An 18,806-nucleotide genomic window follows, 5' to 3' on the forward strand; every position below is an offset into this window, starting at 1 on the left:
CTCTTAGGCCTCAGTTTAAGAGCTCCTCAGTTAAAGATGAGGAAATTTCCTGGTCTAGAGTCCTGCCAATCTTCAATGCAATAATCTTAAGACATCAAGGTCACTGTCCTTTCCCATGGTAGTAGAGCTGCCCTTATATACAAGAGAGTTCCTTATGCATGTACACACAGACATGAGACAATCACTTGGGTTAAGGAGCTGAGTTGCAGTTACCTACCAAGAAGAATATAATAATCCACTTCCCTGTTCCTAATAAATTTATATTCTTCTACAGATCCCTCAGATTCAGAGTCAAAAGCTCTATGAAAACTTACATCCATAACCTTATCCCTGTCCTTCCATTGTACCCTCTGTCACTCCCTTTCTCTTTAGCCCTATTCTCCTCATATGCCTTCTATTCTTATAGTCATGGATATCAGACTGTCTGAATAGACATCCCCCCCAACAAAGGATTGGGTACATGTTCTCTCAGACTACCCAACACACTAAAGTAGGAGGAAGACCAGGTACATTCTTTGTTCTTCCCCATCTCTTCCAGACCCCTTTTAGTGCTCCATCACTTAGCACCCTTTCCTTTTTCAAGATACTGTTATCAGTTATTACAAATCCCCATATCATTCTCTCTCTTTCTTCAAGGAGTTTAGAGAGCACAGACTTTAGAGTCAGGAAGACTTGATTTCTGATCCTGCCTCAGTTTCCTCATTTGGAAACTGAGAATAATAGCACCTACCTCCTAGGGTGGTTGTAAAGATAAAATGAGATAACATTTATAAAGCATTTTGCAAATCTTAAAGTCCTACATAAATGCTATTATTTTTATTTATTTGCTATAGTTTTATATCAATCCTTTGCAATCTGGCATCCAACTCTACCATCTGACTGAGATCAAACTATCTCTGCCCTCCTTTCCCCTACTCTCTCCCCAGTGATTAGTAAAAGTTGCTAAACCCTTTTCTTTGTTCTCATCCTTCTTGACTTCTCTATGGCAATTTCTGCCCTTGACAACACTCTTGCTGTGGCTTCTTTTTTCCCCTGGGTTTTCATGGCTCTGCCCTTTCCTGGTTTTCTACCTTCCTGCTATCTGTCCATCATCTCCCTTGTTAGATTGTTAGATTACCATCCATGCCTTGTCCTCTGACTAATATCAGTCTCTGTCCACTAGTCTCTTTATAAATTCTGTGTACTCTTTCTTTTGGTGATCTCATCAGCTTCCATAGGTTCAAGTATGTTCTCTGTGGAGATGACTCCCAGATCTCTTTTCTAGTCGTCATCTAGTACAGTTGCTTGTTGGATATCACAGAGGCATATTAAATATGGAGCTCACCCCTCTATCCTAATTTTCTGACTTCTGCTGTTGGCCCTACCTCCTTTCATTCACCCAAATTCTTTATTCTTGATTCTCTCACAGCACAGTATCCAATTAGATGCTAATTACAATAACTCTTCTATTCATCAGCTAGGTGGTACAGTGATTAGAGTATGAGGCCTGGAATCAGAAAGACCTACGTTCAAATCCCACCTCATACATTTACTAGCTGTGTGACCCTGGGCAAATCACTTTTAACCTCTGTCTACCTCAGTTTCCTCATCTGTAATATGGGGTTAACAATAACATCTTCCTCCCAGGGTTGTTATGAGGACCAAATGAGATAACTGAAAATAATTTAAATGAGATAATAATTGAAAAGCACTTAGTATAGTAGCTGGTAAACAGTGGTAGAGAAATATTAGCTCTTCTCATTAGGTATTGTTTATCCCTTCTCTTTATGCATAGGACCACTATCCTAGTTCAGGCTCTGTCACTCCCTTAGAGAAGTAGCCTCTTTACTGGTCTTCCTGACCAACTTCCCATTGGTCTTCGATCATTATGTTCTTCAGTCCTTCCACAAACCTGCCAAATTGATATTTCTCAAGCCCAGATATGACCACATCCTGCCCTTTAGAATAATCAAAAAGCATTGATTATATGCTCCTCATATACAAAGGAAATTCAGTTCTTGCCTTCAAGGAGTTCATAGTCTAATGGGGGAGAAAACATGTCAATAACTAGGTATGTACAAGGTACACATAAATGAAATGAGAAGTGGTATCAGAAAAAAGGCACTTATGGGGGGCAAAGGATGAGCTAAGGGGAGGAGGGAACACATTCTAGATATGGTGGGGTAACAGGAATAAAAGGCATGCAGGAGATGGAGAGTCCTGTCTGAGGAAGAATCATCCCTTCTCTGAGCCTCTAGTCTTCAAACCATTCCTGAGACTTATTAATCCTGTTTTCCCATCACAGCAGAAGATAAGGCCAGTACCATAAAGGGTCTAACAAGTGGCTGCCATTCTAGCTCCAAAAGACAGAGAAACCCCATGGTCACTTTTCTTAGAATCTGTGGTTGGAAATTTCCTAAGCATCCAGCTTCTTCCTTACTACACATAGAAATGACTCCAGTGTCTCTTGATTTAAGGTATAATAATAATGAGTTGAATTTCTGTGGTTAAGGTTTGCTAAGTGCTTTCATTATCTCATTGGATCCTCACAATAACCCTGTGAAAGAGGTGCTATTATTATCATGCCCATTTTATGGATGAAGAAACTGAGGATGAATATAATGGAATACTATTATACCCACAATGACAGAAGGGACCAATTCATAGAAAATTGAGATGATTTGTATGAAGTGAGCAGAATCAGAAGAGCTTCTACAATAATTGGAGTCAGGCCCTGGAGTCAGGAGGACCCGAGTTCAAATCCAGCCTCAGACACTTAATAATTATCTAGCTGTGTGACCTTAGGCAAGTCACTTAACCCCATTGCTTTACAAAAACAAGAGGTGCAGAATGAGACATTTACTTTGGGACAAAGGCAGCATTTTGCCTGATTATGCATATTCATTACGAGGGTTTTGTTTTCCCCTTGTTTAAATTTGGACATAGGAGGGAGAGAAAATAGATCTCTGTCAATTGAAAAATAATAAAATTAAATATAAAAAAATAAATTGGACTTGAAGCGATCACTTATCTCTTAAGGATATGAAGCAGGATATGAATTCAGGTCTTTCTGCCTTTAATAAGCTATCCATACAATATAGCCACATAATGTACACATAACACATAGAATATAAATAGAATAAATACAAAGAGTTTTTAAAAGGAGGGAATATCTCCAACAATAACCCTGTGAAGTAGAGGATAAAAGGAAGCAGGATGAACTCCATTTTACAGAGGAGGAAACTGAGGCTCATAGGGTGAAAAGTACTTGTCCCATGTTGCAGAACCAGTTATGGTTGAAACCAGAATTTGAAGCCAGGTTTCCCCATTCTAGTGCCATTCCCACTATGCCACAGTGCTCCTGTGGGTGGAGATGGAAGGGAAGTCAAAGGACAACCATTACTTTGGAGGCAGTGAAGTAATATGGGAGAAAACACATAATGGCCTATTACAGTAGAACCTTGCTAGGGAATTGATTGGTTGGGTGGTAGTATTGGGGCCGAGTACCAAGAATGCCAAACCTAAACATGGGATAATGCAAGATGTAAGCTAAATAGACACACAGAATCATAATCTGGTGTAGCTGAAAGGGACCTTGGAGACCATCTTGTCCAACTCCCCCATTTTGTTGAGGAACTTTAATGAGGCCCAGAGAGTAGTGCTGTCTTGTTCTGGGTCACACAGCAAGCAAGAAGGCTAAACCCTGAAATAGGAATAAAAAAATAATAAAAACCAAACCCTACAACGAAATTAAACACCTCCAACCCTAGACCAAATCACCCTTAACTTATTTTGAGCTCTCAAGATTAGGAGAATCTTTTTAAGCCACCTGCCCTATTTGGGGTTCTTGGTGATTGATTTTCCAGAACATAGCTTTGTTCTATTAAGTGTATATTGTAAAACACAGAAAAAATGTTTCTAACTGTGGGCCCGATTGTCCTGATGAACCCCCAAATCCTTTTCTGTTTATAATCAGTTCCATTCCTCTCAGAGGAGGGATACCCCACCAACCCACACTGATTGCAGAGTCAATATTTAGATGGGCCCTGCTCTTGGCCTCTAGGTTGAATCTTGGTTAATCAGCTACTCATTAAGCCTTGCTGGTGGTTTGGTGGGGGGGAAGTTGCTGATACACATGAAGAGCAGGTGGTTGTGTCCCATTGTCTGAGTGGGGTCTTAGGGGAAGGGCCTCAGCACTAGGAATCAGAAACCCTTGCTTCTGTTCTTGGAATGACCCACCAATAAAGTAGAGTAGACTAGATGTTCTCCAAGGTCCCTTTCTCTGTAGACATTCTAGGATTCTACTTTATTTTTGTTTGTTTCTCTGGTATACACTGATCTAAGTTGAATGTGATGAGAGAAATCATATCCTTAAAGAAGAAAAATAAAGTATAAGATATAGCAAAATTACATAATGAGATAAATTTTTTTTCTGAAATTAAACGTAATAGTCTCTGGTTTTTGTTCAAACTCCACAGTTCTTTCTCTGGATACAGATGGTATTCTCCATTGCAGAAAACCTCAAATTGTTCCTGACTGTTGCACTGATGGAATGAGCAAGTCCATCAAAGTTGATCATCACCATCATATTGCTGTTAGGGTGTACAGTGTTTTTCTGGTTCTGCTGATCTCACTATCAGTTCATGCAAATCCTTCCATGTTTCCCTGAATTGCCATTACTTCTAGTTTCTAATATAACAATAGTGTTCCGTGGATTCTAGCTTTTGGTTTCATTAGCTGAGAGTCAAATTAGCTCATTATTTCTGGCAGAGGATAGTGAGTATGAATCCTGAATTTTTCAGATCAAGAGACTGAGGTCCAGAGAGGTTTGGGGACTTTCCCTAGGCTTTATAAGTAGTGACAGGTGTGAGCTGCACCCACATTCTCTGATTCCACTGTACCAGTGTGCTTTTCTCACTAGACCATAAAAGCAGAGATATTACAGACTTGGGCTCAAGGGACTCAAGTTTTAGCACTGATGCCTCCTCAAATGAAATAAATATGACACTGGCCAAGTCATTTTGTTTTTAGGAATTCTCTTGTTTACACAATGAAGGAGGTTGAAATGCATCCCCTGGAAGGGATAAGAAACTCGAAATCCAGAAAGAACTTAGCTCAACTCCCTCATGTTTACAGATGAAGCAACCAAGGCTCAGAGAAGGCAAAGCACCTGCTCAAGGTCACACAATTAGAAAGTAGCAGAGAGGGAATTTGAACCCAGGTCTCCAGTTTTCTTTTTAACAAATCATAGTTTATGAAGCCCCTAATAGTACTTATAGCATTAGAAAAGGATAGGATTTAAAGCTAGAAGGTACCATATTCTTAACATAATTTTAAGGACAAAGTAAGTGAGTACCAAAGAAGCCTTTTGACTTGCCTAATATCACACAGTTATAAAATGTCAGAATCAGATTTAAAGTCAGGTCTTCTGGTTCCAAATGCAGTGTCCTTCCCCCAACCCTACACTGTCCTCAAGTCTGCCTCTCTCACTATGTGAAAAAAGGACTTTGTCACCCTTCAAGTGATCTCCAAATGGGAACCAATATTTTTTGGTAATGTGTTACCTCCCTGCAAGCCATTGACAGCACCCTCTACACAGAAACCAACATGGTTGCCAGAGTAGAGCTGCCAGTACAATTATCCCTTGGTCATATCCTCCATTAGAGTGGGGGTCTTTCCTCTTCACCATCCCCTTATACCTGAAGCTAGTGCAATCTAGAAGATATAAAACTTGGTAAGAAAGAGATTTGGATTACCCTTTGGATAACCATGCTTGGTATTATAGGAAGGGACTTTAGAGGTCATCTAATTTAACCCCCTCATTTTAGACTGCTCAGGACTTATCATTAAGTGACTTACCTAAGGTCACACAAGTATTATGTGGCAGAGCTTTGAGAGGGCTCTGAAAGAATCCTGGGCTTTTTCTACTTCCCCCACATTCTCATTCTGCATATGAAAAAGTTGATAGTGGAGAAGCTATCTCTCTCCTCCCTTCTTTCCCTCCCCTGCACCCCCAGATTCCAGCAGGCTCAGAGAGTCACCAGGAGGAAAGATCTTAGCCTGGCAGACCACAGGCTTTGGGGCCCTTAAAAGGACACCTGGCTTGCAGGCACATAATAGGAAGCCAAGGCTTCTTGATCAAAGAGGCTAGTGTGGCCTCCCCACACGCCTGCACTGATGGGCCCCCTTCACAGGGCAGCCCAGGAAGCTAAGCTGCAATTGAGATGCCAGTGGGGGAGAGGTGGAGGTGGTGGTGGTAGGGGGGAGCAAGCATCGTGGTTTATTCCTTGCCAAGCCCACACCAGCAGATGGCTTCAATCCGGGCCTTAATATAGTAACAGGATAATACCACCATACGGGGGTTTTCCACGTTGAGATTCCAGTTGGTTCCAAATATGTTAACATGTGAGACCTACAGGGCAATTTTTCATTCTTTCCAAGCTGAAGAGACTGAGTGGCATGCTAGGATGATAGGGTCATAGATTTAGAGGTAAAAGGGTCCTCAGGGGTCACCTAGTCTATTGCCCACATTTTACACTGAGGCTTGGGCTGGGGGTGAGGGAGTCACATGAGTAATAAGAGATGCTGGGCTCTATTTCTGAGGTACCTTTGAGGTTCTACCAAAAGATCTGAAGGACATAAAGGTGATTGGTCAGGGTTAAGGGTGCCTCAAGAGAGCACATTATCAGGGGTGGCTAGGTGATGCAGTGGATAGAGCACCAGCCCTGGAGTCAGGAGTACCTGAGTTCAAATACAGCCTCAGACTCTTAATAATTACCTATCTGCGTGGCCTTGGGCAAGCCACTTAACCCCATTGCCTTGCAAAAACCTTAAGAAAAAGAGTAGATTATCATAACAGCTTCCATTCAGAGAGAGTTTTAAGATTGAACTTGGGGGTAGCTTTCTCTCAATCTACCTAAGCCCCATTATTTTATACCTTTCTACTACCTTCCTCCAGGAGCTAGTTCATCTGTTAGTGCGATTTTATAGCAATCCAAGGCTCAGAAAGAGGAAAGTGATTTGCTCAGGGTCAAGGCAAGACTGGAACCCAGGCCTCTTGACTTCTTTCCCTTGGAGCTCTAACCTATGATCTGAAGAGACCCATGGCTTAAGCAATGCTGCCAATTCCACTTCCTGCCAGATTAGACAGAACAGCACTTGAGACCTAGTTGGCACCTATTCTACCTTCCAAACCTCCCAATTCCTATCTGTGGCTCAAAAGTGCTACTAGTCTTCACCTCAGGAAACCCTCCCTCCCTCCCTCCCTTCCTTCCTTCCCCTCTTCAGCCTGTAGGTAGGAAATACTGGTGTGGGACCCAAAGCAACTTGAAAAATAATCCTTTGGTCATAGACCAGTTTCAATATGACCCCACTGACCCAAATAAGATCCCTCTTTGGTTGGCACATTTGGGAGCAGGCCTAAATGTCAATCAAGCAACAAGAGCACCCACTGAAACAAGTCACCTAGTCCTCCCTTTCAAGGGGACAAGGGCAGGGAGAAGCTTCAGACTTGCTCAGCTCTGGCCCTGTTAAAGTCCAGTCTACAAAAATAGGCACCTGAGCATTCTTCTTGGCAGTATGGTATAAGAGAGGGCCTGCTAGACTTTGAGGCAAAAGCCCTGAGTTTGAGTTCTTGCCTCTCGCTGACCTTGGGCATGGATAACCCTGTTGCTATGTGGAGCCCAGTTTTGGCCTCTGTTAAGTGAGGGGGCTGGACTATAGGACCGCCAAAGTTCCTGCCAGCTGTCAAGGTCTTAGATTCTTCAATTCTGTGACAAACAAGATAGGGCTTCGTCACCAGCCTGTGGGCGTGTTTACATCTCTTAATGTGGGCGACCAAGTTCAACTGTGCTTTTGTGCCTGCCAAAAGAAAACCATGACTAACCAAGGCTTGAACAAACAACTCTGGGAAGCCATTGGCATTGCTCTGCCCTTTGTGCTGCCTCCTTTTCCAATTCTGAGTGCTTTCAGAAGTCTCCTTCCTCTCCCCTCATTCTGGCTTTTGCCATCAATGGAGGCAACTACTCTTTCACGCCATCTTTCATATGCTGGGGAAAGATGTATGACTTTTGTAGAATTTGGTGATGGTCCAGATTGGTATCAGTTGAAATTGGATATGCCATCAGATCAAATCTCAAGGGATTTAGATTTAGGGCTGCAAGGGAACTCTGAGACCATCAGTTTCCACACTTTCTTTTTTCCCAAGGAGGCCGAATGACATGGTCTAGCCCACACAGATAGTCAATTGTAGAGCATAGATTCAAAATGAAATTCAGGTCATTCTTCAGAGTTCAAGCTCTTTCTTCTGCATATCTGTTAAAATTGAGGTACTAGAGTTTAAATGAATGAGCACAAGACTTCTAGTAAGGATCTGAATCCTGACTATACTTTGAATAGTTATTTGGTCTCAGGCAAAGTCTTTAACTTCCCTGGGCCAAAGCCAGTGCCCTTTCCACTGTATCAGCTGCCTTCTGTGAACTTCTTGTATCTAAGGATCTTGACCAACTCTATCAGTGTTCTTCATTTGAGTCCTCACTACCCTCAGTGAGGTGACCTCACTCCTATGGAAAGTAGCTAGCCTAAAAAACACAGGACCAGTGTGCCTGTTCCATAGCCAGTTAGGGAACATTACCATGACCCCTGTGTTATAGGCAGGTTTGTAAAATCAAAGACTTTCGCACTTGACAATTACCTTAGAGATGATCTAGCTCAGACAATATTTGAGCAGGAATCCCAGGCCAGTGATCAATCAGCCTCTCTGCTTGAAAACTGTCAGAGATAGAGAGATCACCTTGGTCCATTTTTACTTTCATTGAGAGCTGCCCAATGACCCTCCAAGGGTACCCAAATAGTCCTTAGAGTCCTGCTGGTTAAGAGCTTCCTTTTTAAGATGGTATGCTACTGTACCTGCTGTTGAATCCTCATTCTACTCCTTTTTAGCTGGATGACCATAAGCAAGTCACTTAGGTACCTGAAGCCTAGCTCCTCCTTAATTTCTCTAAAGGAGGGAGTTGACTAGATAGGCTCATCTATGATCCTCTGATTTTTTGATCAGTGAAATGGATAGTATTGAAGTAGGTGGGCTGCTTAATAGTAATCATGGAGTCATAGGGAGGGGGAAGGGAGGGTGGTAGAAAAATGTGGAACTCATAAACTTGTAAATGGATGAATGCTGAAAACTACCTTTGCATGTAGTTGGAAAATTAAAATTTAAAAAATTCACATTCATGGAAAGCAAAAAGCTATCTATTAAATGACAAACCAGAAATCCTTTGATTACAAATACACATGGCTCAAGGGGCAGAGCCAAGATGGCAACAAGAAAGGATCGTCTTTTAGGCGCTCTCTCATAAAACTTATAAACTAAGGACTCTAAGTAAATTTTCGAGAGACAGAACCCACAGAGGGACCCAGTGAGGCAGTTCTCCTACTCAAAGTAACCTGGAAAAGAGCAGAAAGGCTCTGCTCCCTGGGGTCGGAGGGGCAGCCTGCCAGAGGGGTTGCCCGCCAGAGCAAAAGAACTTCAGCCTCCCGGAAGCAGCCCCAGGGTACTGGGAGCCAGAGTTCACAGCAGCTGGGAAGTTTCCTGACTTATGCCCCAGGGAGCACTGGGCAAAACTTGGGGGAATGGCAGGAGACCTCTGCCAGAGAGAGCACTTGAAGCCCAGCCCTCAGGGCACACAGCGGGCAGCATGGCCAAGGCAGTCCAGATCCTGGAAACAGAAGCAGGTGGAGCCAGTAAGTAGGAGCCCCCAGGGCATGAGCTGAGCCCAGGGAGGGTAGTAAAGAGAAACTGCAGAGCTCTGTCCTCTGTCCCTGGAACAGGACTCTGGGGCTCTGACCACATTCAGATCCTCATAGCAGTCTAGCCCCTCCCCACCTCAGCCCTGTGGCAGAGGGGGGTGCATATAGTCATTCACAGACCAGGAAGGAGGACAGAGACTCACACACTGAGATCCTTATGTGAGTGTCCCAAAAGCTCAGGAAGTACCCCCAAAATAGGCTTAGGCTGGGAAAATGAGCAAGCAGAGAAAAAAGAGGAACACCATTGAGAAATATTTTGCCTGTGATCCCAAGAAGGATCAAAATACTCAGTCTGAAGATGAGGAAGCACATGCTCCTGCATCTAAAGACTCCATGAAAAACAGAAATTGGGCTCAGGCCATGACAGAGCTCAAAAAAGACTTTGAAAATCAAATGAGGGAGATAGAAGAAAAACTGGGAAAAGAAATGAGAGAGATGCAGGCAAAACATGAAAATGAAGTCAGCAGCTTAGTCAAGGAAATCCAAAAAAATGCTGAAGAAAATAACATGCTAAATCCAGCTTAGGTCAAATGGATAAAACAGTTCAAAAAGTTATTGAGGAGAAGAATGCTTTAAAAAGAAGAATTGGCCAAATAGAAAAAGAGATAAGAAAGCTCTCTGAGGAAAACAAATCCTTCAGACAAAGAATAGAACTCAGGGAGATTGATGAATTTACGAGAAATCAGGACTCAATACCTCAAAACCAAAAGAATGAAAAAATAGAAGAAAATGTGAAACATTTCACTGAAAAAAACAACTGATATGGAAACAGATTTAGGAAAGATAATTTAAAAATTGTTGGGATACCTGAAAGTCATGATCAGGAAAACAGCCTTGACATCATTTTCAAAGAATTATTACAAGAAAATTGCCCTGATATCCTAGAAGCAGAGGGCAAAATTGAAATGGAGAGAATCCACCGATCCTCCTGAGAAAGAGATCCAAAAAAACCAACCCCTAGGAATATTATAGCCAAGTTCCAGAACTCCCAAGTCAAAGAGAAAATATTACAAGCAGCCAGAAGGACACAATTCAAATATCATGGAGCTGCAGTGAGGATCACACAGGACGTAGCAGCAAGTACATTAAAAGCTTGTAGGGCTTGGAATATAATATACCAGAAGGCAAAAGAGCTTAGAATGCAACCAAGAAGCAACTACCCAGAAAAACTGAATGTCCTTTTCCAGGGAAAAAGATGGACTTTCAATGAACCAGGGGAATTTCAAACGTTCCTGTTGGAATGGACAGAGCTGAACAGAAGGTTTGATCTTCAAATACAGGACTCAGGTTAAGCATAGAGATTGGAGGAGAAGGGGAAAATATGAGGGACTTAATGATGATGAACTGCATGTATTCCTGTACAGAAAAATGACACTGATAATACTCATATGAACCTTCTCAATTAACAGAGCGGGTAGAAGGAGCTTTTATAGATGAAGCACAGGAGAAAGCTAAATTTGAAGATAAAATGTGGTGTAAAATGGAGTCAATAGAAAAAAGGGAAATATAATGGGAGAAAGAAAAAGGAGAGGGGGAATAGGACAAGATATTTCATATAACAAGATTTTTCTTTATTACAATGAGTTATTGAAATGATATGGAAGGGGGAGGCAAGGGGGAATGAAGGAATCTTCGCTCTCATCAGAGGTGGCTAGGAGAGGAAACAGTATATATACTCAATGGGGTATAGGCATCTAGAGTAAGGGGGGGGGGCGGGGGAAGGGGTGGGGATGTGAATGAAGGAGGAGAGGATGTACCATGGGGGGGAGAGTGGTCAGATATAACACATTTCCTTTTTCACCTCTTGCAAGGGGCTGGGATTGGATGGCCTGTCCAGGACCATAGGGCCAGGTGGATACTGGGCCTAAGGGGTGGTAGGGGGGCTCAGGGCCTCTTGGCTCCAAGGCCAGGGATCTGTCTCCTGTGCCACTCAGCTACCCTACAGCAGAGTCAGAGAGAAAGGAGAGAGAAAACACAGTACATGGTAGTGGAGAAATACGAAAGGAGGGAGTTGCGATCAGCAATGGAAACGATGGAAAAATATGGAAGTAACTTTTGTTATCATAAAGAATGTGATCCACCTGTGACAGAGTTGGTGGTATTGGAACACAGACTGAAACACATTTTTTTATTATTGTTTTTTTGGGGGATTGCAGGGCAAATGGGGCTGGGTGGCATGCCTAGGGTTGCATCATTGGGTGTCTGAGGCCCGATTTGCCCCGGGTGCTCCTGGCTCAAGGGCAAGTGCTCTGTCCTCCACCCAGCTGCCCCTAGTATTATTAATATTTTATTTTATTTTGGGTCTTTTTTTTTCTTTTTTTGGTTTTTGCAGGGCAGTGGGGTTGGGGTGGCTTGCATGTCACACAACTGGGTGATTGTTGGGTGTCTGGGGCCAGATTTGGGCTTGGGTGCTCCTGGCTCCAGGGCTGGTGCACCGTCCACTGTGCCACCTGGCCACACCTACAATTATTACTATTATTTTTTTATTTTAATTTTAATTTTTTTTCTCTCCCCTTTACTTTATTGCTCAAGCAAGTCTATATTTTTTGGGGGGGTATTTTGTTTACTCTTAAACAAGAATATTTTATTAATGTATAAAAACATTATTTGTACAAAATGAGAATAAATATTAAATTAAAAAAAAACAAATACACATAGCTCTGCCCATAGAAGGCAGCTGCACCATATTATAATTTGCTAAGAAGTGGTGTAAGAAACACCATCAAGGGCATGTGTGACTAGACAAGGTTGGTCACAAACCAGTGAAGAACAGTAGATGGGCAGCAGGGAAGCTGCATTGCTGCCCTTGAAATATTAAAAGATGCAGATGAAAGTCTCCTGCACTTTGGGGGCAAATTCTATGAAGGATTTAGAGAAAGTCACAGGATGGAGATGTTGATGGGCTGTTACCTGTATCAGTGGAGAAGAGTCTACACTGAAAAGTTGAGAATAATATGGTGCTGAACTGACATGGAAATATTTAAGGCAGTGACTAATTATAACCTCCATTTGTGCTTCATGCTCCTCTTCTTTTTGCATTTTTAGAAAGATTTTATTTTCTTTAAACATTACTAAAATATTCTTGTTTAAGAGTAAACATAATACTCCTCCCCCACAAAAATATAAAACTTCATGAGAAATAAAGTAAAAGAAAGAGAAAAAATGTGTTTCAGTCTGTGTTCTGATACCATCAGCTCTGTCTTGGGTGGATCACATTCTTTATCATAAGACTATCATAGAAGTTACTTCAGTATTTTTCCACAGTTGCTGTTGTTGATTGTAATTCCCTCCATCCATTCCTCCCCACTAGTATCTATTATATTTTCTTTTTCCTTTCACTCTGTCCCTCTTCAAAAATGTGCTGTGGAGCAACTGAGTAGTGTAGCAGATAGAGCACCGTCCCTGGGGTCAAGACCCCAAGTCCACATCCCACCCCAGAGACCCAGCAACCACCCGACCCTGTGGTCCTGGACAGGCCACCCAATCCCAGCACCTTGCAAAAAGTAAAAAAGAAAATGTTTTACATCTGAATACCCTCTCCTATGATCTACCCTCTCCTCTATCACCCACACTTACCCCTTCCCTGTCCCCCTTCTCTCCTTTTTCCTCTAGATTTCTATACCCTATTGAGGGTGTATGCTGTTTCCTCTCTGAGCCATTTACGATGAGAATGAAGGCTCCCTCATTCCCCCTCGCCTTTTCGCCTTCCATACCATTGCAAAAGCTACATGAAATATCTATTATATGAAATATCTTAGCCTATTCCACCTCTCCTTTCTCTTACTCCCAGGACATTTCCATTTCACCCACTGACTCCATTTTTTACAATATATTATATCTTCAAATTCAGCTCTCTCCTGTGCTTTATCTATAAAAGTTCCTTCTACCTGTTCTATTAAATGAGAAGGTTCATATGAGTATTATCATTATCATCTTTCCATGCAGGAATACATGCAGTTCACCATAATTTACCCTTCTCCTCCACTTTCTGTGCTTCACCTGAGTCCTGTACTTGAAGGTCAAACTTAGTGTTCAGCTCTGGTTGTTTCAAGAGGAACATTTGAAATTCCCTTGTTTCACTGAAAGTTCATCTTTTCCACTGGAAGAGGATGTTCAGTTTTGCTGGGTAGTTGATTCTCGGTTGCATTCCAAGCTCTTTGGCCTTCTGGAATATTATATTCCAAACCCTACGAGCCCTTAATGTAGTTGCTGCTAAGTCCTGTGTGATCCTGACTGCAGCTCCATGATATTTGAATTGTGTCCTTTTTCCTGCTTGTAATAATTTCTCTTTGACTTGGGAGTTCTGGAACTTTGCTATAATATTCCTGGGGGGTTGCATTTTTTTGGATCTCTTTCCGGGGATCTCAGTGGATTCTCTCAATTCCTATTTTACGCTCTGCTTCTAGGACATCAGGGCATTTTTCCTGAGGGAACTCTTTAAAAATGAGGTCAAGGCTCTTTTCCTGATAATGACTTTCAAGTATCCCAATAATTTTTAAATTATCTTTCCTGAATCTCTTTTCTAGATCAGTTGTTTTTTTCAATGAGATATTTCACGTTTTCTTCTAATTTTTCATTCTTTTGGTGTTGAACTATTGTGTCTTGATTTCTTGCAGTCATTAGCTTCCTTTAGTTTCATTCTACATCTGAAGGATTTGTTTTCCTCAGAGAGCTTTTTTTATCTCCTGTTCCATCTGGACAATTCTGTTTTTTAAAGCATTCTTTTCTTTAATAACTTTTGAACTGTTTTATCCATTTGACCTTTGCTGGGTTTTAACATGTTATTTTCTTCAGCATTTTTTTTTGTATCTCCTTGACTAAGCTACTGACTTCTTTTTCATGTTTTTCCTACATCTCTCTCATTTCTTTTCCCAATTTTTCTTCTATCTCCCTTACTTGATTTTCAAAATCTTTTTTGAGGGGCGGCTAGGTGGCACAGTGGATAGAGCACCGGCCCTGGAGTCAGGAGTACCTGAGTTCAAATCCGGCCTCAGACACTTAATAATTACCTAGCTGTGTGGCCTTGGGCAAGCCACTTAACCCCATTTGCCTTGCAAAAACCTAAAAAAAAAAAATCTTTTTTGAGCTCTGTCATCTCCTGAGCCCAACTTCCATATTTCTTGGAGTCTTTAGATGCAGAAACTTGGACTTTCTCATCTTCAGATTGAGTGTTTTGGTCCTCCACGGGACCAAAGTAATTGGCTATGGTCAGGTTCCTTTTTATTGTTTACTAATTTCCTCAGCCTGTGCCTGGTTTGGGGGTGCTTCCTGAGCTTTTGAGTATTATTGGCACACCCCCACAAGGACCTCAGTGTGTGTGAGGCTCTGACTACTCTCCTGGTCTGTGAATGACCACAAGCTCACCCCTTTGCCACGTGGCTGTGCGGTGCAGGGCTGGGGGGGGGGGGTGTATCTGCTCTGTGGGGGGCCTAGACTGTGACCAGGGTCTGAATGTGGTCAGAGCTCCAGAGTCCTGATCCAGGGACAGAGGACAAACTTAGGCAGTCTCCCTCCACTTACTTACCTTCCATGGGCTGAGAACTCAGGGCACAGCTGTCTGGAGGCTTCTGCTGGGAAATAACACGGGCCTGCTTCTGTTTCCTGGATCTGGGCTGCTATGAGTGCCGAGGCCACATTGAAGGCCTGGACTTTGTGCTTGCTCTGGCAGACGTCTCCCTGCTGATATTCCAAGTCATGTTTGGTGCTTCCTGGGGTGCAGGTCAGAAAACTGCTTCTGCTACTGGGAGCTGCAGCTCTCAGGTGCCCTAGGGCTGTTCCCAGGAGGCCCAAGTTCCTTCACTCTAGCACGGCCATCCCTCCAACCCTGTGGAACACAGTTTTTCCACTATTTTTCAGGTTACCTTGGGCTGGAGAATTGCCTTGCTGGATCTTTCTGTGAGTTCTGTCTCTCAAAAATTTAGTTAGAATCATAATTTTAAGGTTTTTGAAATATTTTGGAGAGAGCACCTAAGAAAGGCCCTTCTCCCGCTGCCATCTTGGCTCCGTCCCCTCTTCATGCATCCTCAGTTAATCAAACATTCTTTATATTTCCTGGCCATACTTCCCTCCTGTCTCAGTTCAGTTGTACATTGTCCTCAACTACTAAACCACCATCTTATCTTTCCTAATTTACACAGTCGAACTCCTAAAAATAAAATTTTTATATTCCTTGCCTCTAGTTCCTCTTTCCCACTCACCCCTCAACTCTTTTCATCTGATTTCTGATCTTGCCACTCAAGTGAAACTGCCCTCTCTGGGGCTACCAGCAATTTTGTAATGACCAGCTCCAATGGCCTTTTCTCAACTTTCATGCTTTCAACCTCTTTTGTAGGACTTGTCAATGTTGACCCCATCCTCCACTTTTTCATTAATACTCCCTCCTTCCTGGGTTTTTATGACACTTCACTCCTGATTCTTTTACCTGACTACTCCTTATCTTTTGACTGTATCATCATCCATGCCCTTCCCCATGGGTAGCTGACTGTAGGCCACTGTCTTCAGCTCTCATCTCTTTCTCTCAGTGATCTCATTGGCTCCCCCTACCTCTATAGAACTAGCTGTCAGTGTTTTTTGAGTTAAGAGTCCTGCATCTTTATGTCCTTACTGGATATTTTCACCTTGATGGGCACAGGCATCTGAAGCTCAACATTTCAAAATATAATTCCTTATCTTTTCCCTTAAACCTATCCGCTCCTCTAAACTTCTCTATTTCCACTGAAACACTCAGGTTTGCAAACTTAAAGGCTCCTACTATGCTTCTCTCTCTCCTTCATCCTCCCCATTCAATCAATGATTGTGTTATTAATTCTATCTCAAAAATATCTAACACAGCCATCATCCTGTCTTTGCTTACATAGTCCATATGCTCATCACCTCTGACCCAGACTATTGCCAAAGACTCCTAATTGGATTCTCAGATATTGCTAGTATTTATAGCACTTTGGGGTTTGCAAAGTTTGCATGATGTCTTATTAACTCTCCTAACTACCCTATGAGGTAGATGATATTTTTATCCTCCTTTTAGAGATGTGGTAGAAGTTAAATGACTTGCTCAGGATCATACAACTCATAAATGTCTGATGCAAGTCTTCCTGACTCCACATGCAAAACTCTAGACACTACTCCTCCAAGCTCCCCTGGGAGATTAGCTTCTAGTTCAACAGTTTCCAAAATACTCTTCTTAAAGTGTAAGTCTGAAAATTATACTCCCCTGCTCAAGAAATTTCTGTGTCTCCTTCTTTACTTTAGGTTAAAATACATATGTCTCTCCTTGGTATTTGTAACCTAGCTACTCAAGTTCGCTATGGCTTTTTCCTCTTCATACATTCTATATTCTAGACAGATTTAGGGTTCAAGTTGCAGCTTGTCCACTGAGCCATGGGATCTTAAACCAGTTTTTTTCTTTCTCTGAGCTTCTTTCGTCATCTAGACAGGGTCAGAGGGAGGAAAGTTTAGATCATATGACCTTTAAAGTCCTAGTCCAATTGTGAAAGCCAAACCTTGAGCAAATCAAATTTTCTACCTATGTATGAAAGAGAAATTATGAGAAAATTTGAAATACATAAATTATGGAAAAAGGAATAGATGCCCAGCAATCACCGGGAGACTGGGGGCCAGGGACCATTGCAGGATAAAAGGAAAGTACTCATTTTTCGGAGCAGATGGGCACAGCCTTTCTACATCATTAGAAATTTCTCCTCTCCATTCTTTACATAAGTACAATCTACCCATTCTCTGAAGTTCAACAAAATCTCTCCTTCCCAGTCACGTTTCCCTTTCTCTGCCCCACTATGACAGAATGTCAGTGAATTGAAGTAGAAAGAGCCAGGATATCTTTCTCCAAAAGTACTATCTATGAGATATTGGAAAAGTCACAACCTCTTACTGAGTGTTCATTGCCTCTTTTTTTTTCATTAAGTATAGTGTTTAATTAGACAGATTTTTAATTAGAACTTCTTTGCTAATACATATGACACATAATATTTTATTTCTTCTATTCATCAACTGATATTTGGAATTTTTTCCTAAAAAATCTGATCGAGATAGGGATTAGATCCATTATTAAATATAGGGAAGTCCCTGTCTCTGCATCTTCTCTGTGACATAGAGTTTTAGAGAGTTAAAAAGAACATTGAGAAGTGGTTTGCCCAACATCTTACAATTTAGGGTCTCAGAAGGGAGACATCAATGTTTTGCTGGCTCCAAGGTCAGGTCTCCATATAATCAATTTGAATCTTTTCCCTTCTCAATGAACACAAGGTATTTGGGGGACATAGAAAAATCATTAGTTAAAAATAATCCTATTTTAAAAATTCTTAAATGAATGTTTGTGATTACGATGTTCTCTCTAGGATTCAGCTTTTAGTATATAGTCCTCTGGCAGCAATAAAGAACATTTGGTTTACTTCACTAATAGGTATGTCCTTTAAGGCTGGGACAGCTTTTTCTTGAGATTTCTTCTGTGGCTGATTTTTGGCATAGTTATCTGTGACTGTGTGAATAGAATCCAGTGGAGAAGTATTCACCATATTAATTCCAAATATCAATATGTAAGTAATTACTAAGGTAATCAAGAGATAGACTGGCAAAGCCACTGCCCAGTACTTTTGAGGCCAGTATGTTAGTCCTATGGAGTTTAACCAGGTCTCGGGAATAAATGCCCACACAAGATAGAGTATGAAGCTGCACTGGGAGCTCAGGAAGAGCACGAAGCTGTAGATGGCTCTTTCTGGCAGCGGCGATGGCGAGTTCTCCACCATGGCGGCTCGGGGCACCCACGTGCGGGAGGGCGCCAGGCGCCCACTCACTCCCCCGCCCTCGGGACCGGGCTTGGATGTGGTCTGTTCACTGCCTCTTAAAAAAAAAAAACTAATGATAACACTTATATAGCTTCCTGCACTGAGTTACAGAAAGGAAAGCCTGTGGCATCTTTAAAATGTGATTGGGCATCTAGGTGGCACTGCAGAGGATAGAGTGCCTGGTCTGGATTCAGGAAGACTCATCTTTCTGAGTTCAAATCTGGC

The 18,806-nt window shown here is 42.0% G+C and overlaps 2 protein-coding genes across 2 annotated transcripts in view; both read right to left on the reverse strand.

Moving 5' to 3' along the window:
* The window catches only part of GPC3 (glypican 3), an 821,180-nt gene that overhangs the window by 23,276 nt on the left and 779,098 nt on the right, over positions 1–18,806 (reverse strand). The gene's annotated exons all lie outside the window — the stretch shown is intronic.
* LOC141500265 (phosphatidylinositol N-acetylglucosaminyltransferase subunit P-like) lies at positions 17,991–18,561 on the reverse strand. The gene has a single exon (XM_074203333.1). The coding sequence runs from the start codon at positions 18,540–18,542 to the stop codon at positions 18,138–18,140; it is 405 nt and encodes a 134-aa protein (XP_074059434.1). The 5' UTR covers positions 18,543–18,561; the 3' UTR covers positions 17,991–18,137.

This window comes from Macrotis lagotis, chromosome X, assembly GCF_037893015.1.
Source record: "Macrotis lagotis isolate mMagLag1 chromosome X, bilby.v1.9.chrom.fasta, whole genome shotgun sequence".
Lineage (NCBI taxonomy): Eukaryota > Metazoa > Chordata > Mammalia > Peramelemorphia > Peramelidae > Macrotis > Macrotis lagotis.